At 42.2% G+C, this 23,305-nt stretch overlaps 1 protein-coding gene across 1 annotated transcript in view; it reads right to left on the bottom strand.

Moving 5' to 3' along the window:
• Positions 1 to 294: 294 nt before the first annotated feature.
• Positions 295 to 23,305, bottom strand: part of FAM124B (family with sequence similarity 124 member B) — a gene marked incomplete at both ends in the record, with an annotated part of 28,675 nt that continues 5,664 nt past the window's right edge. The window contains one exon of the mRNA XM_080690350.1: positions 295 to 897. Within this exon, the coding sequence (XP_080546476.1) occupies positions 295 to 897 (603 nt within the window). The remainder of the gene's footprint in view (positions 898 to 23,305) is intronic.

The raw sequence follows: 23,305 nt of genomic DNA, 5'->3' as shown, positions 1-23,305 counted from the left end.
CAGGCAGTTCTGTCGGTGCTGAACTCAACACATCTAGCTGGGTTAGTGCATCTCTAGGGAATGCAGTTCTGGGCTTTCTCCCTGTGCTGGGCCAAGCTTCCTCATGACTGGGACAGTAAACAATTACCCTGGCAGCTGAAGAAGCTGAATGCTAGAAACCAGAGCCCTGCGTATCACTACATGGATAGCATCAGGCTCCCTCAAATGAACAAGTAACAGGATGACTCTAGGTCAGTGCTCCATCTCCAGAACATTCTATCTGGTCTGTGTTCTAGAAAAACTCAATTGTTTATGCTATATAAAGAATTCTTCTTCCTTTTCTTCACCCTGGACTGGCGGGCGAAGGGAACATTTTGAGAGGATGCTGTTTGTACTGAGGTCCCCTTGTCTGGTGCGTGATGAAGGTTGCCCTCTTTCCATCCAGACTCCCTTGCGTGCAGAGGCAGCCACCACCAATGAAGAGCTGGGCAAGCCGGATAGTGGCCGGCTGATCCGCAGATCTCTGGGAAATCTGCTCAGAAGAGATCGCCTGGGTCCAGAATTGATGACGGTGAGCCCGGTGTCAACATCTGTCTCTGCTTCAAGCTCCTGAACGCTGTCTTCCTCGAGGACCTTCATTCTGGCCCCAGGCTCAAGATGCCGCTGGGTACCTGTGGCTGAGCCACTGGCCTGGGAGGACCAACCAGGGGTCTTCCACCAAGCGCCAACAGAGCTGTCTGACATGTCACGGGGCTCGGGAAGCTCCAGAGAACGCGTCTTGAACTTCCGGCCCCGGCTCCTGCGGCTCCTTGGTTCTAGGGTCCTCTGAGCAGAGACAGGGGTCAACCTGGGGCCCGGACGAAGCATGCCAGCTCCCAAGGGGTCATTCCTTACACTGGGTCCTGGATTCAACTGGACCTATGCAACAGGAAAAAAGGAACAAGTGAAACACGTTTCCCATTAGCTAAATGCCAAGAGCATTCGTACCCTTGTTCACGCTCTGCCAGTGATGCCACAGGAGATGTCAGCAAAGTTCACTAAACTGAGATGATACGTAAATCTTACTGGGAGGTTTATAATTAGCATCAACTTCAAATGTATTCTCTCCCACTCTGTCACTCTTTGGGAAACAAGTGGCCCCTCACGACACCACCTACACCATCTACATCTCTGGTAAATGAATTGTTTAAACAACCTATGGGTGTTCACAACGCTGTCCTTTCATTTCCCTAGAAGCTGTAATTGATGCATTTCCAGCCATGCCAAAAGAAAAAAGCCATCCAAACATGTGGTTACAGTCAGGAGTCCGGTTACAGACTAGAACAAGAGTTCAGTCTTCCAAAGTGGGTGTTTCTTCTTTTAGATCACCTTCTTAGTGATATATACCTTAAACTATTCCAAGATATTTGGGCACTCCAGACAGGCTAATATAATCTGGTACCTTTTAAAAACCAATATTTCTTATATTCTCAGTATACTACAGGGCAGAGGCTAGTATTGTGTAAGAAAATTAAAAGGAGGGCTACTGATAAGAAAGCTCTGAAGCCGGGCGTGGTGGCGCATGGTTGTAATCCCAGCATTCAGGAGGAAGAGACAGGAGGATCACGCAGGTTTGAATCCAGCTGCACTGGTTTAAGAGACCCTGTTTCCAAATAAAAAAGTATAAAAATAGGTACCGGGAGTGTAACCCGGAGGTAGAAGGGTTTCCAGGAACCCCAGTACTACACACACACACACACAAAAAAAAATGAATAAAAAATTCTGCAGGGGGTGTAGCTCAGAGGTCAAATGCCTCTGGGTTCCATCCCTAGACCCGCAAAATAAAAAAAAGGAAAAAAAAAAAAAAGAAAGCTCTGGTGTTTTAATCCCTGGCAGCTCCACCCTGGTTCCAATAGTCCAGATCCCACTGGAAACTACCTCCCTACAGGTGCCAAATTCCTCCTTCACAGAACAGAGCTCACAGGGGCATCTTCCAGCCTAAGACTCCAGGGAGCCTCACATCCTACCCAACACGGCACTCCCCCAACAGGATTTATGGAAAAGACAATTCCCTCCAACGTGTTTACAACCAATACTAATGAATGTCGGGACCTATTCCTATCTGGCCCAGCCCTTAATGCAAGCCAGGCATGGTGGCGCAGACTTGTGATCCCAGCATTCGGGAGGGAGAGCTGATGATTGCTTCAGCTACTGAGCAAGCCCTTCGCAACTCAGTGAGACCCTATTTCAAAAATAAAAGGACTAAAAAATAGGGCTGGGGGTATAGCTTAGAGGTATAATGCCCCTGGATTAAATCCCCAGTATCACAAAAAATAAAAATAAAAAAAGAATGATGCCTATACCTGTAATCTCATTACTTTGGAGGCTAAGACAGAAGGATCGAGGATGAAGACAGCCTCAGCTACTACTTAGTGAGTCCTTTTGCAATTCAGTGAGACCCTGTTTCAAAATAAAGAATAAAAAGTACAGCTGGGGGTGTATCTCAGAGATAGAATGCCCCTGGGCTCCATCCCCAGTACCATAAATAAATAAATAAATAAACATTTCAAAATAAAAAAATTAAAAGTGCTAGGGTATAGCTTGGAGATAGAATGCCTCTGGATTCAATCTCCAGAATAATAATAATAATAATAATAATAATAATAATAATAATAATAATAAATAATACAGGAGAAACTGTGATGATGGTAAAATGATCGGCAATTGACAGGGGTTGGGAGGGTTTGAGGGCAACAAAACTGTTCTGTGTGACACTGAAACAGGACATATGTCATTGTACATTTATCAAAACCCATAGAATACACAGCTCCAAGAATGAACCCTGCTGTCATCCGTGGACCACGGGTGACAATCCATGTCCCTTTTATGTCACCGTTGGCTCCTCCAGGTGACACATGTGCCACTGGGGGGCAGGTTGTGTATCTGTAGGTCATGGGCTATATGGAAACTCTGTGCTTTCTGCTTATTTTTGCTCTTAAAATAATAATCTATTTAGCCAGGTGTGGTGGCGCACACTTGTAATCACAGCATTCAGGAAGCTGACATAGGAAGATCGTGGTTCGCGGACAGCCTCAGCTACTTAGTAAGACCCTCTGCAACTTAGTGAGACCCTGTTTCAAAATAAAGAATACAAAATAGAGCTGGGGGTGTAGCTTGGAGGTCGAATGCCCCTGGGTTCCATACTTAGACCCACACACAAAAAAAATAATCTATTTAAAGGAGGAAAGAAAGAATGGCTTATCTCCCGTGGCAAGGAAGTAAGAATCAGGACAATGAAAAGACATGTCTAAGTAAATGAATCTCGGTACATACAGAGAGTTTGTTTGTGTATATGACACATGTATATCCTTTCCATTTTCTCTCTGACAGAAATAGGGAGGAGATGTTTATGCCAAAACAACAGCAACCAAAATGCAGGCTTCTAATGCTTTTTTTTTACAAGTTGGCAAACATTTTCTGCAAAGGGCCATGCAGCAACTATCTGAGGCTTCGCTGGCTGGCCGTAGAGACTTCAGCCCAGCTTCTCACTCTGCCACAAAGCAGCCATCGACAAGACATAAATAAATGGTGTGGCTGCATTTCAATAAAGCTCTATTTGTGAACACTGAAATTTGAATCTCATATAATTTTCATGTGTCGTAATTTTTCCCCCAACCATTTAAAAATAGAAAACTATTCTTAGCTCCTGGGCCATTATGGGCCAATCCCAACTATCTAGATCACTGATATTCTCTCTCTCTCTCTCTCTCTCTCTCTCTCTCTCTCTCTCTCTCTCTCTCTCTTTCTCTTTCTTTCTCTTTCTCTCCTTTCCCGCCCTTTTTTTCTCTGCCTCTTTCTCTCCCTAACCCCTGCTCTCAGCAAGAGGTCTTGTTTCCAAACAATATCTTGCCTGGAAGCCCCACATCTACAGTAGTCTAAAATAGTCTAATTAGAGCATTATGGGGTGGGAGGCTGTCCCGAGACTTCCCAGGACACACTATGGAAACCACCACCGTTTTAGAATCTCTAAATTCTCCCTCTGGCCCAAGCCAGATTCCTAGAGAGCGGCACATGCTTGAATCCCCCTCAGCGACGTGATTCACAATGATGCCTGGGCAGGGAAGCTCAGCTTGTGTGGAGAGGAGTCCTGCCAGCGTCTGTAGCTCTGTCCAGAGGGGACGTTGGCCATGGGATGCCTGCTGCCATTCTGATCTGGCCAGGCCAGGGTGCCATAGGGAAGTTCCACATCTCCCTTGTTGTGGAGCACAGCAGAGCTGGGGCCACAGCCACAGGCTCAGAAGAGCTGCCTCGGTGGGTCCACTGTGGTCATGTGAACCTGTTCCTCATGGCCCAAGGTCAACCTGCTCTCAGTGATGCTAATTCCTCACCCAATTTCATATTGCGCTCTCTCTCTCTCTCTCTCTCTCTCTCTCTCTCTCCATTCACTCCTGCCTTTCCTTTTCATCTATTAGTTTTAATAAAATATCTTTTTACAGGTCAAATATCTCTCATCTCAAATGCTTGGGATCAGAAGTATGTCAGATTTTTTTTCATATTTCAGAATATTTGCATATATATAATGAGACATCTTGGGGATGAGAACAAAGCCTAAACACAAAATTCATTTACACTGCATACATACTTTGTACACATAACCTGACAGGAATTGTCTATAGTACTTTTAATGCACCTGGGTTTTAACTGGGACCATCACATGAGGTCAAGTGCGGTGCGGTACTTTCTATCTGTAGCATCACGTTGGCACTTAAAAGTTTTACATTTTGGAACATCTTGGGTTTCAGATTTTAGATGCTCAAGCTATAAAAAGATTGTAATTGCTCATTATGAAGATAACTTAATTGTGTAAATGTAGAAAATAAAAAATAAAGGCGTCTCCCTCACCCCAGTCTTAAATCACCTCAATTTCTCACTCTTCAAAAAAATGCCTTGCTTGAGGCTGCTACTGAGGCCTCCGAGGCCGGATCGGAGCCTGCCGAGGGGTTAGGCCGGTGCTGGGGCCAGCGAGGCCGGCATTGGAGCCTGCCGTGAGGCAAGGCCGGTGCTGGGGCCTCCGAGGCCAGGATAAGAGCCAACTGAGGGGTTAGGCCGGTGCCGGGGCCAATGGCCGGCATCGGAGCCTGACAGGAGACAAGGCTGCTACTGGGGCCTCTGAGGCTGGGATCAAAGCCTGCCAAGGGGTTAGGCAGATGTCAGGGCCAGCGGCCAGCATTGGAGCTTGCTGTGAGGCAAGGCCAGTGCTGGGGCCTCTGAGGCCGGGATAAGAGCCTGCCGAGGGGTTAGGCTGGTGCCAGGGCCAATGGCCGGCATTGTAGCCTGCCGTGAGGCAGGGCCGGTGCTGTGGCCTCTGAGGCCGGGATCGGAGCCTGCCGAGGGGTTAGGCTGGTGCCGGGACCAGCAGCTGGCATCAGAGCCTTCCGTGAGGCAAGGCCACTACTGAGGCCTCTGAGGCCGGATCGGAGCCTGCCATGAGGCAAGGCCGGTGCTGTGGCCTCTGAGGCCGGGATTGGAGCCTGCCGAGGGGTTAGGCCGGTGCCGGGGCCAACGGCCGGCATCAGAGCCTGACAGGAGGCAAGGCCAATACTGGGGCCTCCGAGGCTGGGATCGGAGCCTGCCGAGGGGTTAGGCCGGTGCCAGAGCCAATGGCCGGCATCGGAGCCTGCCGTGAGGCAAGGCCACTACTGGGGCCTCCGAGGCCGGGATCGGAGCCAGCTGAGGGGTTAGTATGGTGTTGGGGCCAGCGAGACCAGAATCGGGGCCTCCCATGAGGCAAGGCCGCTGCTTGAGCCAGCGAGGTCTGGATCAGTCCACCAGGTTCCAGGCCACTACTGGGGCCATCAAGAGTGGGATCGGTACTTGCAACGCGGCATGCACAGAGAAATATCACAGAAAATAAAAATCAGATACTTCCCCTACTCAGCAATAACTAGGAGGAAAGGGGCAACAGGAAGTGGTTGAGCTATAGAAAGGGCCCTATAATGAAGCAACTAAGGTGACCAATCAGAGGGTATGGAATAGGGGAGGATGGAGCCTCTTTAAAACGCAGGAGGTACATAAACAAATGTATCAAAGTTAATCACCAAACAAGCATGGGATTGAGGGAGGGGGAGGGAATGGGATGGGGGCTGGATGAGGGTTAATTGGATGATGTGTGCTTGTATATCCTCTCAAGTCTTGTACTACAATGTGATTGATATATGACTACAATGCACCAATTAAAAAAATAAAATAAAATGGAAAAATTAAAAAAATAAAGGAAATGCAGTTAAGCAGGTTAATTAAACTATAAAAAATAAAAATAAAGAAATTTTTAAAAATGCCTTGCTTGTTCTTTCAAAATTAGAGAGAAATATTACCTACTATCTACAAACTTGGCCTTCCCTTCCCCTGGGAAACATGAAGAATCATTGGATTTTATATTACACCTTCTTGTTTGACCCAATGAAGTCTTTATTTTTTTTCTAGGACTGGAAGCTGGTATGGCTTTCATTTTGCTTTTTGGTGTTTTATTTTTGATATTCAGAAATCACTCAGAGTTGATAATGGACTACCGGGTCTGGAGAAAGAAGCCTGTAAGTTTCACTCTGCCGCTCCTGTTTCATTTCCTAGCAACTGTAATCAGAAAGAGACCCCTGAGGAAGTTCCCTTTGCCACTAAGTCAATCTTGAATCAGAAAAAAATCTGTCCCAAGCCACATCTGTGCCAAATCACCACCTTATGTCCTTTCTCCCCCTCCTCCCCTTCACAGTCAACCCTCTTTATAAAATGTGCTCACATCCAGTTTTCCTACCAACCTCCCCTAGATGTCCTCTTCTTCTTTCCCCACAGCATTGACTCTCCCTCCTACCACTCAGGAAACTGCCCACACCAAGATATTCTACCACCAGCCTCCTTGCCTTTACTTTTCCTCGAGCTTTTGGTAGATTTCTTCCTTGACGTTAAGCTTCTGCGCCAACACATTTGCCCAGATTTTCCCCATCCTTTTCCCCTACTTCTTGGTTTACACTAAAGGTATCTCTCCCTGTTGGTTCATTTAGTGCCACTGGTCTTCAGAGCTGACCTGGGTGCCCCTTCTCACTCCACACAGAGTGCCCTAGCATCCTTGGACATCTATGCCTTCAGTTGATGTCAAAATGACAAGGTCTTACATGACTCCAGTTCAGACCTGCCTCATAAGGTCAGGCTCCACTACCCAACTGCCCCCCGAGTGCCAGCCCAGAATCATCTGACCATCTAGCTCAGCATCCCTCTGCACCCAATCTGCTCTGCCTTCTCCTTTCTGTCTTAGAAGTGTTGGTAGTGTTAGCTTCATGTGGCCCAAGCAGGAGCACATTTGTCCTTATGCATAGTCAACGTTGCCAACCACCGATCCCTAGGACTCTGCCTCCAAAAGGTCTCTCACACCTTCCTCATTTCATGCTCCCCACCAGTAACCTAAGGCAGGTCTTTATCAGCCATAACCAGCTCTTGTCTGAATAACTACAATGGCCTCTCCCCTCTCACAGAGCCCTCACCTCCCACAGCCCCGCTCTCCACTCCACTACCAGAGGAGCTTCGGACACACATGTGGTGGTGTAAGGGTCCTGCCTCAGTGCCTCCCACTCTCCTCCTCATCATCATCCTCCTTCTCCTCCTTCTCTTCTTCTCCTCCTCCTCCTCCTCCTCCTCCTCCTCCTCTTCCTTCTCCTCCTCCTCCTTCCTTTTCTTTTGGTACTGAAGATTGAACCATATTCCCCTTCCAAACTAAACCCCAGCCCCTTTTTATTTTTTATTTTGAAACAGGATCTCACTAAGTTGCTGAGGCTGCCCTCCAACATGTGATCCTCCTTTTTCAGCCTCCCCCCAGTACTGGGATTACAGTTTTGCGCTGTCAGCCCCAGCTCCACTTTCCTTCACTTTGATTGGCCCATCTTGCGTCTCACCGGCTGAGCCTTCTTACCTCAGTCTGACGACTCACCATGTTTTCCCTTTCAACCTCCACATGCTGTTAGTGAACTTCTTCTGTGTCTTTCCTAATGACAATGTTTGTAAGGATTATTATTTTTTTTTTATCTTGGAAAGACGTCTTCTAATTCTTTTTCCAGAAAACTCAACTCCAAGCTTACACATTATTTCCTCTTGGAAGTCTTCTCAGTATCACCAAAGTGGTGTTAAATGCCCCTAAATACTGACTCTGCCACTTACCAGCTATGGGATTTGATACTGCTACTTAATATTTCTATGACTCAGTGTCTTTATCTTTTAAATAAGACAGTAAGTGCCAACATCATGGGGTTATTGTGAGATTAACAGTGCCTGGGACATAGTAATGATAATGTGGATTGATTTTGATCATCACATCACTATCATCATTAATATTATTACCAACTCTCACAGCAGCTAATTATCATATCGTAGTATTTAATATATTGTTTAGCCAGGTGTGGTGGTACATCCTAATACTTGGGAGGCTGAGATATGATGATAACATGTTCAAAGCCAGCCTTAGCAATTTTGTGAGGCCCTCAGCAACCTAGTGGGACCCTGTTTCAAAACGTAAATAAAAAGCAGGATTAGAAGTTTAGCTCAGAGGTAGCATGTCCCTGAGCTCAATCCCCAGCTCCACAAAATAAAATAAAACAAAACACAACACTGTCTTGCCCTTGGCCATTTATTTCTCTGTATCTTCCCTAAACTGTACCATCTGGAACAGCAAGGGATTCCTACATCTTCCTCATCGTTATATCTTAAGTACCTACCACAGTGCCTGGTGTATGGGAAGCAATAACTAAGTATCTGTTAAATATATGAGGAAGGCTTGACATTTAACAAAACATAAATTACTGCACATAGAAATGAATGGAAATGTAGCATCTGCAAATTAGGTCCCTGTTTATTAGTTAGGTAGACATAGAGCCTTATTAGCAAAATTCAGAGCTGAAGATGTAACAAGCAGCAGAACACATGCTGAGCATGAGCAACACCTTGGGTTCAATCCTCGGCACCAGAAAGAAAAATGAAAGAAAAATTTCAAAGTAACTTATTGTGGCTGGGCATTTCTGTAATCTTTTTAAAAGAAGAAATGTCAATTGTGTGTGTGTGTGTGTGTGTGTGTGTGTGTGTGTGTGTGTGTGTTACACACACATTGCTACATACACCCCCACGCCTTTCTTGTTTTTCTAACTTTGAAACAGGATCTCACCAAGTTGCTGAGGCTCTCTGCAAACCTGTGATGCTCTTGTGTCAGTCTCCTAACTACTGGGATTGCATGTGTGCACCACCATGCCCAGCTGAATGTCAACTTTTAAAAAAAGAAGTCTAAGATCCTTAGACCACATCGTAATAGTATGGACATTATTAACAGGGAAGTGCAGTTGTGCACAGTTGGAAAGAAGAATCTGCAGAAGAAAATGACACGGAGTGACTGAGATGAATCCCTTGAAAGGAGCAAAGCTCCCACTGAAAAAAAAATAAAATGCATTGGTAAGAATTATGATTATTTGGAGCTCATTTTTCTAAGAAATATTTGTGCAATGCTACAAATTGAGAGCTGGGACGTTCCAAAAGAATGTTAGCAACTAGCTTGTGAACAGGGAAATCAGTTGTCCCCCATTTCTGATTCTTATCTCTTGAAAAACAAGAAAAAAATACATCTGAGAGAAATGATTAAGCTGATAAAAGCCAGGCTCTCCTCCTGAAGGGGAAATTATATTGTTTCTTATTAAAAGCAACTTCAAGCCGGGCGTGGTAGTGCACACTTGTAATCCCCACGCTTGGGAGGTGGAGACAGGAGGATTGTGCAGGTTCAAAGCCAGCCTTTCTGACTTAAAAGACCCTGTTTCCAAACAAAAAAGTATAAATGTAGATCTGGGAGTGTAGCCTGGAGGTAGAAGGGTTTACAGGAACCCCAGTACCACAAAAAAAAAAAAAAAAAGCAACTTCAAGAACATAGCCCAAAGCCAAGCATAGGCATAGTGGCTTATACCCATCATCCTAGTACTTGGGAAAATAAAAACAGGAGGATCTCAGGTTCAAGGACAGCCTCAGCAATTTATGGAGACTCTGGTTCAAAAATAAATTAATTAATAGGACTGGGGGTGTAGTTCAGAGGCAGAATGCCCCTGGGTTCAAAGCCCAGTACCACATACACAAACACACAGATAGTCAAAGAGGATCACTGCAGCATTGGGGAAGAAATGATTGTGTGGAAACAAATCTTGCACATAAGAGGAAACCCCAGAACCATAGTGTCAGGATATGAACTGAAACCAGTATTTTCAAGCAACTGATATTTCAGAAAGTACTTAATCCATTGGGCAAAGTCACTGATGTCTACCCACTCTACTACAGCACCTGGAGCCTCAAAACCACATCTCTTTCAGGGTAGAATGACCCAAGTACCCAGGGAGAGGGCAGAAGGGGCCTGTGTTTGTATGGTTCCGTGGGTGTGCTGGGGTTGGGGTAGAGAGAGAAACGGAGAGGGGGAGAAAATATCCAAGGGAGTATACCTGGGAGGCTCGGCCATGAGCAAGAGCGTTCTTGAGGAATATTCAAGAAGAGAATAACTTATTTCTGGAGAAACCATGTTCTTTTATTCCAAGTGCTTAATAAGGAACATAAAGACCAACATAGTTTAGTATTGTTGATAAAAATGAATTGAAACACATGTTTGCTCATGCCAAACTGACCTCTGGAGTATATTAGATCTTTTCTAAACAGAGAAACATTTCCTAAAAACAAGTTGCCAATCAATCAACAGAAATTTCAGAAGCTGTTGTCTGTCTAGTACTCTACTGGAAATAAACACTTATTTAATAAAATACGGAGCCAGTGGATAGTGGTTTTAAAATGAGTTTTGACAGTGGTGTGCAGATAATGCTGGAGCTGCAGCAGAGAGTTAAAGGCCACAGCCATCCTGCACATTGCAAGTTAGGTAGGATTAAAGAAGGGAGGCAGGAGGAAGAGATGACTTCAAAGGAGAGTAGAACAGTTGGTGACTGATTAGATGTGGGGGTTCTGAATAAAAAGAGGCGTTAAAAATAATGGGTGTTTTAAAACTCCGGGCAAGCTGACTTTCAGAGTTAGAATAAAGAAACAAGCCTTAATATCAGAGAGGCACATATCTTTTTTTTTTTCAAAATAAAGAATTAAAAAATAGGGCAGGGGATGTAGCTCGGATGTCGAATGCCCCTAGGTTCCATTCCCAGGTCCCCCCCCAAAATTTAAGAAATAATATCTTCAATTATTTGTTATTAAATATGCCTCATAAAAATGTTAAATTGGATAAAAAGGAAATACAAAAAGAAAAACTATAACCTTTGGCATAATATGGTAATAAAATTTACCAAGTGAAAATGATATGATAATAAAGTGCTATTTTCAATAAATGATTTCTAAACCATTTTTGGAATAGTGCATGTTCTGAATTATTATGCAATATTTCTTTCCATACTAATACATCATTTATTTATTTATTTATTCATTCATTCATTTATTTACTTATTTTTTATGGTTGGGGATGGAACCCAGGGACATTCTACCTCTACACTACACTCCCAGCCCCATTTTATTTATTTATTTATTTTTTTTTTTATTGGTGCACTGTCTTCATACATCATAGTAGGATACATAGTTTTGTAGACATACATGCACACTTTTCCCAGTCAGCCCCCACCCAATCCCCACCCCATTCTCTCCCTATCCCTCCCTCCCATGCTTGGCTTAGTAGTTGACATCTAGTATTATGGCAATTTATCTAAAATTAAAAATGATAATCTCACATAGCAGTTTCATTTGTCTGATACCAAGCTTTTGATGACTTAAAGATAACATTTCAATATTTCTTTTTGTTTTCTTTCTTACCAGAGAATATTTTTTTCTATTTTTTAGGTGAAACTCTCATATATTTATATATTTATTTTTCAGAAAAAAATCTATCCTAATATGGAATATGGACTCTAGGTACCCAAAACGATCTTGAAAAAGAACAAAGCTAGAAGATATATATTTTCTGATTTCAAACCATATAAAGCTACAATAATTGAAACAGTGTAGTACTATTCTAAAGGCAGATATATAAACCATTGGAGTTAAATAAAAGCCTAGAGCTAAATTCTTCCCTATATTGTCAAGTTATTTTTGACAAGGTTTCCACGAACATTTGGTGGAGGAAATATTAATCTTTTAACCAAATATTGTTAAAAAATAATAATTACATGGAAAAGAATAAAATTGGACCCTTACCTAATCCCATATACAAATATTAACTCAAAATAGATAATAGACCTAAATATAAATCTTAAGACTATAAACTTTTAGGAGAAAATCTGGGTCATAAAACCTCACAACATTGAAATTGGCAGTGATTTCTTGGTTATGATTTCAATGGCACATGCAACAGAGGAGTATACAAACTCCCTAAAAAATAAAAAAAATTATTGTATATCCAAAGACAATGTAAACAGAGTTAACAGTTACTAATAGAATGGGATAAAATATTTCCAAATGCTCTATCTGAAGGTATATTAATATTCCAACTAGAAGTCCTAGAAATTAACAACAATAAAGGCAAACAATACCCTTTAGAGATAGGTAAAAGACTAACATAAATAATGAATCTCCACAGATAACTAATCTTAGTTGTCTGTTGGATGGAAAATCTTGTTTCTCTAGTTCTGGAGTGTGTTACCTATTTCTTCTTTGTAGTTAATCTCTTTGAGTATTTTCTCTAGTGCTGGTTTTGAAGACATAAATTCCTTCAGTTTCTGTTTGTCATGGAAGCTTCTTATTTCTCCATCTAATTTGATAGAAAGTTTTGCTGGGTAGGAAATTTTTGGCTGGAAGTTGTTTTCTTTCAGAGTTTGGAATATGTTACTCCAAGCCCTTCTGGCTCTCATAACTTGGTTTGGGAAGTCTAGAGTGATTCTAATTGGTTTGCCTCTGAATGTCACTTGGCCCTTTGCTTTTGTTGCCTTTAAGATTCTCTGCTTGGCTTCCACATTGGTCATTTTGACAATTATGTGGCGTGGGGATCCTCTTCTCCGATCCTGTCTAAAGTGAGTTCTATAAGTTTCCTGGACCTGTGTATCGACCTCTTGCTCTATGTCTGGAAAATTTTCTGCTATTACTTCCTTTAAGAGATTGTTGATCCCTTTGGTTTCACTTTCTTTTCCCTCCTCTATTCCAATTATTCTTAGGTTAGCTCTCTTAAAATGGGCCCATATTTCTTCAATATCAGATTCCTGCTGTCGGATATTTTTTTCTAGATTAGAAAGTATGCGTTCATTTTTGGATTGCTCATCTTCTAAGAGCGAGATTCTGTTCTCCATGTGTTCTAATCGGTTGTTTGTGCTTTGAATTGAGGCCTTTACTTCATTAATTGCATCCTTTATCTCTTTTTGGCTCTCTCTGAGTTCTTTTCGAAGCACCTCTATTATTTCTACAGTTATTTTTCTGATTTGATCTTCTAGAAATCTCTGATTTTCTGTTTTATCGGGTTCTGATGTTGTGGGGTTGTGGGCATTTATTGCTCCAGTATTATTCCTCTTTCCCATGATTTCGGATGTTTGTGCCTTCTCTGGGTTCTTCCCTTGGGTCACTATGACTTCACTTAAGGTGTTCTGGATCTCGAGTCAGTAGTATCTCAGACCCCTCTACTCCTTTACTGGGTTTTATCACAGAGTCTCCGACCCAGAGAGTCGATAGAGGCTGCTTTAGACCGTGGGGGGTGCCAGGTTGCACGTTCTCCTATGGTGTGATATCTCTGCCACTGCCCCTCCCCCACTGGGTCAAGTCCCAGGGAGTACAGTACTGGGATTTCTCCTCTGTGGCCCTCAATTTGACTCACTGTTCTTGAGTACGCAGATGTAGCTGTACTGGCCTCGCTGAATTCGGTGCTGCTGCCGCCAGTGGCAATATGGCGCCACTGCTACACCCTCGGCTGTGGGGCTGGTGTTTTTCTTCTTGGTTTTGATTTCCACTCTGAATCCCTGCAGCGTGTGCTGAGCTCGGCCACTGGGAGCTTTAGATGCTCTCTGCGCGGAGAAATCCCGCCTGGCTGTTCCGCAGTGGCTCACCTCGGCTTGCTGCAGCCGTCCCGTGAATTCGCCGGTGCCGCCGGCAGTATGGCGCTGCAGCCGCGTCTGCTGCGTCCTCGGGCGTGAGGCCGGTTATCTCCTCTGTGGCTCTGTTCTCAGTCCGCTTTCTCTCTAGAGCCTGGCAATTTTTTGTTTCACTGGTGATGGTGTTTTCTGGCTATGAAAGGCGCTGATTTTGTGGTAATGGAGATTTGTTGTTAGCGGGGCTCTTAAGCCCCGCTTTTCTCGGTCGCCATCTTCCCGGAAGTCCCTAGGCACATATCTTGTGCTCTTAACAAAATATTAAAGATTGCTTAATCTACCTACGATATTCAGCAAAATTGATGCTCAATCTCTTTTGACTTTTTTTCAAAAATTAAAATTCATACTGAAGAGTTGAGCCTTTGCCGGGCGTGGTGGCGCATGCTTGTAATCCCCGCGCTTGGGAGCTGGAGACAGGAGGATCGCCCAGATTCAAAGCCAGCCACACTGGCTTAAGAGACCCTGTTTCCAAATAAAAATATTAAAAAAAAAATTAGGTCTGGGAGTGCATCCCAGAAGTGGAAGGGTTTCCAGGAACCCCAGTACCACCAAAAAAAAAAAAAAAAAAAAAAAAAGAGTTGAGCCTTTGTCACCAATGGAGCCATATGGAGGAGACTCCAGAAGCCACAGTTACAAGCGACCTTACATCACCCAGACCAATGTATCCAAGACAGCTGTCACTAACCACATGAGGTGCTTTAAATTTAAATTATTGACATTAAATGAAATCAATAATTCTGTTCTTCAATCTCACTGGCCACATTCCCAGAGCTCAGTGGCCCTATGCGACCAGCAGCCACCATATCAAACAGGGGAGATGTAGGGCAATTTTACCATCGCAGAAAGTTCTGGAGAACAGTATAAATATAGTAATGGATCTCAACTGGAGAGGGGAAAGAATGGTGTATGTGTGAATTAGGATTTTTTTAAAAAACATGTGACCTTCTGTCACATGCCTGTGTCTTGGAGACCTGTGTGGACTCCAGCCCAGGTTAATGCAGAGAATCTAGCGGCGATGCTCAAGGACCACAGGAAGGATTCTGGGCATTATCTCCAGCTTGTCTGGGAGAATGAATTGGGAAAATCCACCAGAATGGATGGCTGACAGCCACCATGGGCCACTGAGACTAGAAGCCCAGACTGTACCAATGTCAGGCTCATGTGCTAATGTAATTGACCTATCCCTCCCAGGTCCCAAGAACAGGAAACCACCCAGGTGGGAGGTGGGATAGGGGGGAATTTCCTATTGCAGCCAACTTAGGAAGCAGACACTCTGGCCAGAGAAAGAAGACCTGGGAGGTGGCCTTAGGGAGGGTGAGAGGGAGCTGCCCCCATCCACTCCAGTGTGGCTTGGAGCCCCTCCTCTAGAGAAGAAACATGGGGATGTTATGGAGGAGACCTACAAAGGATTTCAGGGTCACATCTTGGCTTGAGATCGAGCTATGGGAATGTGGACATCTAGTGTTCCTTGTAAGTCTTCTTCTCTTTTTGCTTTGGCTTGTTTATTTTTTTTCACTTTGTCCTCAAATCTTCTGAACGATCTTGTTGAAAATTACAACCTCATCTCCATGGTGTTGAGCAAACTTTCCCATAATCCCAGGGATGGTGGTGGCAGTTGCTAGCAGAGACACAGGAGCTGAGACAAGTGGTGATCTCTCAGAGGCAAAGTCAGCACAACCAGAGGCCCATGGAGGAGATGTGGACGGAGAAGAACCCCGGGACCTGCTCTGACACAGCTGAGAAGCCACATCTGGGGACCGCAGGTCACCACCTGATGCTGGCTTCTATGACACCATCATCTCTCTCTCTTTCTTCCTCCTCAGTTTCCCCTTCTGGTTCTTTTTCCCTGTCCCCTCTTGAAGTGTAGACATTTTCCAGGTCCTGTTCCATCTCTCTCACTCTACACTCTTTGCTGATAAGGCCACTTCTCCCTCGGCATCTGACCACCACCTGTGTTCCTGGCGGCCACCTGACTGAGACTGTCCTCACCTGCATGACCTGTGAGACCCTCAAACTCACTGTTGCCTTCCCTTCTTGTCCTCTGGGTCTAATTCATTGCTAAACCCTGTCAAATTCATTCTGAACACAGCTCATATTTAATCTCATATTTCTGTCCTAAGTTTCCTATTTCAAAATTCACATCTTTTTTAAGGTACTGGGATTGAACCCAGAGGTATTCTACCTCAGAGCTACATTTCTAGCCCTATTTTTTATCCTTCGTTTTGAAACAAATAGCTGAGGCTGGCCTCAAACCTGCAATCCTCTTGTCTCTATCTCCTTTAGTACTGGGATTGCAAGCGTGCAACCACTATGCCCAGCTCTTAGCTGACTCTTAACTGGACAATCAGGTCACTTCTGCATACACAGTCTCTTTGCCACCCAATCTTATTTGATGGTGCCAGAATTCTCTTCCTACCTTACTTACATTACAGGTATGATCATGTATTCTTCTTTAAAATTCTGAGTAAATGGCTTTCTTTAAATCCTACCTTAGATCTTCCTGTGCCCATTTTTAGTGAGCCAAAAATTGCTCCTCTAAACTTACTTGAACTCTCTGCCCCTACATTTTGGTATAGCCAGTACAGTTATCACCAAGTCCTACCTCCTCTGCTTCCCACATACTCTTGGTCAGTTTCCCTATGCTCAGGTTGGCTGGCTCATCTACACTCGCATTTCCTGGAGACCACCTGGTACTATGGGCACAGATGGGAGGGTCCACACTTCATTGAGTTGGGAGGGCAGTGTGACAGTATGCAGAGCACTTAAACATACATAGGTTTACAAAGTATGTCAGCTTTCTCTCAACAAACACCTGAAGTGATCATTTGTAAAGAGTAAAGGTTATTTGGCTCACAGTTCTGGAAGTTTTAGTCTGGGACTGGTTGGGCTTGTTGCTTTTGAGTCCATGACAAGGCAGTACATCACGGAAGGAGTGTGTGGTGGAGCAAGACATTGACCTTATGGGGAGGAAAAGGAAGAAGTACCAGGAAAAGGAAGTCCCACAATGACCTGATGACCTCTCACCAGGCTCCGCCTCTTAATGTTTTCACAACCTCCCATTTAAGATCCAGATGCAGCATAGCATTGTGGCCTCCTTTCCTACATGGTTTTATCTATTTATTTATTTATTTATTTATTTATTTATTTATTTATTTTTGGTGGTACTGGGGTTCCTGGAAACTCTTCTACCTCCAGGCTACACTCCGAGACCTATTTTTTATATATATATTATTTTTTTATTTGGAAACAGGGTCTCTTAAGCCAGTATGGCTGGCTTTGAACCTGCGTGATCCTCCGCCTCCCAAGCGCGGGGATTACAAGCATGCGCCACCATGCCCGGCTCCTAATGGTTTTAATATATAAACTTTGCTGGAACATTTCAAGTAGTTTCCAGGGAGGTTTTATCTGTTTGATTTGTAAAGTTTCCTCAGTGAACATGAAGCAGAACAAGATCAATTCCAACTCAGTCACCCGGAATTTGATGATGGCCAGAAGCTTTACACAAAAGCCACAGAATCTATACTTCTGTTGCCCAGACCAGAGGTGTCCAAGAGATACATGACAACATATAAGCCAAGAAAAGGGACCACAAGCTTGGTAAGTTAGGAGAAAACTCTAAGAAGTGTAAAGAATCTGACTTTGGACAAGAGGGCCCACTGTCCAACCAGAGAACCAGAGGTATGAACTAGAGACACCCCATGAGCTTGCTTTTACAAAACAGATTATTTGAGAGAGGGGAGCATCCTTATCGCGCCCATCCCACTTTACCTCCACACACAGACACCGTTGCTCCCACCAGCAGTGAAAAAGCAAAGGGGTGTAGGAGGGAAGCAGAGTGTCTGCAAAATAAGGAAAGGGAAGAGAAACCCACTGTCTTGGTGCATCCACTAAGAATCAAGACAGCACTGCAGATAACTGGAATAGAAAAACATACCTCAACATCATAAAGGCAATCTATAATAAACCCACAGCCAACATCTTATTAAATGGAAGAAAACTGCAAGAATTTCCCCTAAAAACAGGAACAAGACAAGGATGTTCGTTATCATCACTTCTTTTTTAATATAGTACTTGAGACCCTAGCCAGAGAAATAAGGCAAGAGAAGGAAATCAAAGGAGTACAAATAGAAAAAGAACTAAAACTATCTCTATTTGCAGATGACATGATACTATACTTAGAAGACCCAACAAACATAACCAAAAGACTTATAGAACTAATCAACAATTTCAGCAAAGTGTCTGGATACAAAATCAACCTTAAGAAATCAGAAGCTTTCCTGTATGCCAACCATAAATCCACTAAAAAAGAAATCCAGAAAGTACTTCCACTCAGCATATCCCACAAAAAATAAGATACTTCGCAATAAAACTTATCAAGTAGGTAAAGACCTGTACAAAGGAAATTATAAAACAATGAAAAAAGAAATCAAAGAAGACCTTAGGAGATGAAAAGATCTTCCATGTCCATAAATAGGCAGAATAAATGTCATCAAAATGCCTATTCTTCCAAAAGTGATCTATAGATTCAACACATACCCAAGATCATCATCACAATACCTGACTTCAAACTATACTACAAAGCCATAGTCATAAAAACAGCATAGTATTGGCAAAAAAACAGATACATAGACCAACAGGGAAGAATAGAAGACTCAGAAACAATTCCACATACTTATAGCCAATTGAGTTTTAACAAAGGGGCCAAAAATGTACACTGGAAAAAAATAAAACATATCTTCTTCAACAAATGGTGCTGGTAAAACCGGTTAATTATCTGCATAAAAATGGAAATAAACCCCATTTTCTCATCCCACACAAGAGTAAATATTCAAGATGAATCAAAGTTGGAAATCAGACCAGAGACCTTGAAGCTCCTTGAAAAGGGCATAGGTCTAACACTTCAACACATAGGCACAAGTAAAAGCTTTCTCAACAAGACCCCAAAAGCACAAGAAATTAAAAGGTGGATCAATACATGGGATTGCATTAAACTAAATAACTTCTGCACAGCAAAGCAAACTATCAAGAACCTCAACAGAGCCGACAGACATCTCAGTAGCTAGAACAAATAAAGTTCAACTACCAAAAAGGCAGTGTCTTGACAAACAAAATAAACAAAGCAGTGGAAGATATTCATCAACCAAAACACAAATGGGAACCATGGCAGAAAGAAATCCAGTACTCTGAACGCAAAATCCAATGCAATAAGCCTGAGCATGTGCCTGACTGGTGTGGTGGACAGTGCCATCTCAGGCCACCAGCACAAACTGCCTGGAGCTGCAGCCCCAAGAAATCCCAACAAATACTCCAAGTGAAGTGAAGAAAGTGGTCAGAGAGCACCAACATCTTAAGCGACAAGCACCACTCTTCAAGGAAAGCGAAAAAGATTCAAAAGCCTGTGCGCTCTCCAGAGGTGGCAAAGACCCAGCCTGCAAGACAGCAAGGTTACCAGATCACATTACTCATGATTCAGTGGAAGACTGCCCAGAGCAGCCTCAGAAACCTGGGGGCCCATCCTGGAGGTAGTCCAGTTAGAACCTCCAGAGACACAGGAAAGGCCCATAATGCTCAAGCTGCGGTGCCACTTGACGCCCTCTGCCTGTGTGAGTAGGGAGGCGCAGGCCCAGTGTGGGAAGACTCAAAGCATAAGACCTGAGATTGCAGAGCCCAGGGCAGAGGGCACAAAGCCAGGGTCGGAGAGGGCATGGAGCCCAGAGCCAGGGGGTACAGAGCACAGGGATGGAAAATGCAGAGCCCACAGTTGGGGAAACGCAGAACCCAGAGCTTAAACAGAATTCATTAACAATGATGCCCAATGCCTGACACCCAAACACAAAGCTGTCAGAGGTGAGAAAGGGCACAAACACTCCTAAAGTGGGTCCAAAAGCTGCCAGTAGGTTATGGAGCAAATGAGAGACATTGAAATACACTCCATAATCTACCACAGTGAACTGACATGTGGACCCAGACCCTATATATGTAAATTACCAGGACTGCTGGGTTTTTTGTTGTTTTTTTTTCTCTCTCACATTATCATTAGTTCTTTTTGTTCTTTTTCTTTTTTTAATTATTGCGTCTTCTTTTTTCTTTTGGTTGTTTTTTATGTCTTTGATTTATAATTGTAACTTGTTTTGCTACTTATGCATGATTATTTGTTTCCCCCCAATTCTTTTTACAAGCTTTCTAACTCTAGTCTATCTACTCTCTTTTCTCAAAACGTTTTTCCCTTAATGTATATCCTTGTTTTATGTTCAAGCTATTTTATATCTCTTTGTTTTATGTTCAAGCTATTTCATATCTCCTTACCTAAATATTCTACTAACTACAAGAGTCTTACTATCTAACCGTCTTTCATTCTCAACCAGATACTACCTTATTATATTTACATTTTTACTCAACTTAAACATATCCTCTACTTTACTCAATTCCTGTATCAATCACCCTAGCTCCTACCCTCTTACCCAACCCTCATCATTGAAAAAAGCACTGCTTACCTGTGCACGAACCCACTGACACCTCTATATTCCCACTGCTGAGATTGGATCAGACAGATTACTCACAGAGTCACATACAAAAGAGAAGATGCCAAGACATCAGAAAAACAAGCCCGAGAACACTGAAAATATGAGAACTAGGAACAGTGAGGAAATAGGGGAAATCATGAATATTGACCTACAAAAAATGCAAGAAGAATTCCAAATCTTAATCTTCAATATGATGAAAGGCCTCACAGTAAGTATAGAGAAAATGAAAGAGGAAATTGGGATTTTAAGAATCATAAAGAAGCCTGGAATAAAATGAGTCAATAAATAAAATGAAGACAGCAATAGAAAGAAATACTGGAAGATTAGATAAATGGAAAACAGAATATCACTGTTATAAGACAGTTTATTCAAAACTGAAAACACAGTAAACAGCATACAGAAGTCCTTAGGCAGAAGGCAGGAAATAATTAAAATCAGAGAAGAAATAAATAAAATAGAGAATAAAAAAACAAAGAATCAAAAAAATAAAAGCTGGTTCATTGAAGAGATTAATGCAATTGACAAATTCTTGGCCAACCTAACTAAAAAAAAGAGAGAATTAACTAAAACAATTAAAATCAGAAATGAAAAAGGAGACATCATCACAGACAGTGGAGAAATTCAAAGGATTATCAGAGACTATTTTGAAAATTTATACTCCAAAAGACTGGAAAACATGGAAGAAATCGATAGATTTCTAAGCATATATAACCTACCTAAATTAAGCCCAGAAGACATAGCAAGCCTAAACCAACCAATAGCAAGCAAAGAAATAGAAACAGCAATAAAAATTCTGTCATCAAAGAAAATCCCAAGACCTTATGGGTTTCTAGCTGAATTCTACAAAACATTCAGTGAAGAAATAATCCCAATATTCACAACTTGTTCCAGGAAATTTAAAGAGATGGAATTCTCCCAAACTACTTCTATGAGGCTAGTATCACATTAATAACAGGTCCAATTAAGATACCTCAAAGAAAGAAAATTACAGACCAATATCCTTAATGAACATAGATGCAAAAATTTTAAACAAAATACTAGCTATAGACATTCAAAACTATATCAAGAGAATGGTACACCATGACCAAGTTGGTTTCATCCCAGAAAAGCAAGACTGGTTCAACATATGCAAACCAATACATGTTATCCACCACATAAATAGAACTGAGAATAAAAAAACGCATGATCATATTAATAGATGCTAAAAAAGTATTTGACAAAACCCAACATCCGTTCATGTTAAAAACCACTGCAGAAAATTGGAATAGATGGAACGTATTTCAACATCATTAAGGCAATGTTCAATAAACCCAAAGCCAGCATCATATTGAATGGAAGAAAACTGCAAGAATTTTCTCTAAAATCAGGAATATGACAAGGATGCCCACTATCACCATTCCTTTTCAATATAGTCTTGAGACTCTTGCTATAGCAATCACATAAGAGAAGGATATCAAAGGAATTCAAATACAAAAGAATTAAAATTATTCTTGTTTTCAGATGATATGATCCTTTATCTAGAAGACTACTGGAATTCAACCAAAACTCAACCAAAAGACTAAGAACTCAACCAAAAGACTACTGGAGCTGATTAACCAATTCAGCAAAGTTGCAGGATACAAAATCAACCTGAAGAAATCAGTTGCTTTTCTATAAGCCAACAATGAATTCACATTGAAAGAAATAAAGAAAACAATTCCAATCTCAATAACCTCAATAAAATACCTAGGAATAAACCTAACCAAAGACATAAAAAGCCTCTACCATAAAATCTATAAAACATTAAAGAAAGAAATTAAAGATCTTGGAAGATGGAAAGATCTCCCTCGATTACAGATAGGCAGAATAAATATCAGCAAAATGGCCATTCTGCCAAAAGTGATATACAGATTTAATACAATTCCTATCAAAATAACAATGACATTCTTCATAGACCTAAAAAAATCAGTCATGAATTTTATATGGAGAAATAAAAGATCCAGAATAGCCTAAGCAATTCTCAGTAATAAGAACCATGCAGGAGGAATCACAATCTCTGACTTCAAATTATACTACAGAGCAATAGTAGTAAAAAACAGCATGGCATTGGCAAAACAACAGGCATATAGAACAATGGAACAGAATAGAAGATACAGAAACAAATCCATACACTTATAGTCAATTGATCTTTGACAAAGGGGCCAAACTCATATGCTGGAGAGAAAAAAGACAGCCTTTTCAACAAATAGTGCTGGGAGAAAATTAAAATAGAAAATTAAAACAAGAATTAACAAATGGGATGCCGTCAAACTAAAAAGTTTCTGCTCATCAAAAGAAACTGTCAAGAACCTAAAGAGAAAGCCTATAGAATGCAAGATCTTTACCAGCCACCACTCTGATAGAGGACTAATATCCAGAATATACAAAGAGCTCAAAAGTCTCTACACTAGCAAAACAAATAACTCAATCAAAAAATGAGCAACTGAATTGGATAGACACTTCACAAAAGAGATACTAATGGCCAGTAGATACATAAAAAGTGTTCAACATGTTTAGCCATCAGGGAGATGCAAATCAAAACTACACTGAAATTCCACCTAACCCCAATCTGAGTGGCAAGCATAAAGAATTCAAATAACAAATGCTGGCAAGAATGTGGGGGAAGAGTAAATCTTTTACACTTTTGGTGGGAGTGCAAATTAGTTCAGCCACTATGGAGATCAGTGTGGA

Source organism: Muscardinus avellanarius (genome assembly GCF_963383645.1).
Source record: "Muscardinus avellanarius genome assembly, chromosome: 2".
Lineage (NCBI taxonomy): Eukaryota > Metazoa > Chordata > Mammalia > Rodentia > Gliridae > Muscardinus > Muscardinus avellanarius.
This window is presented reverse-complemented; position numbering and strand designations above follow the sequence as displayed.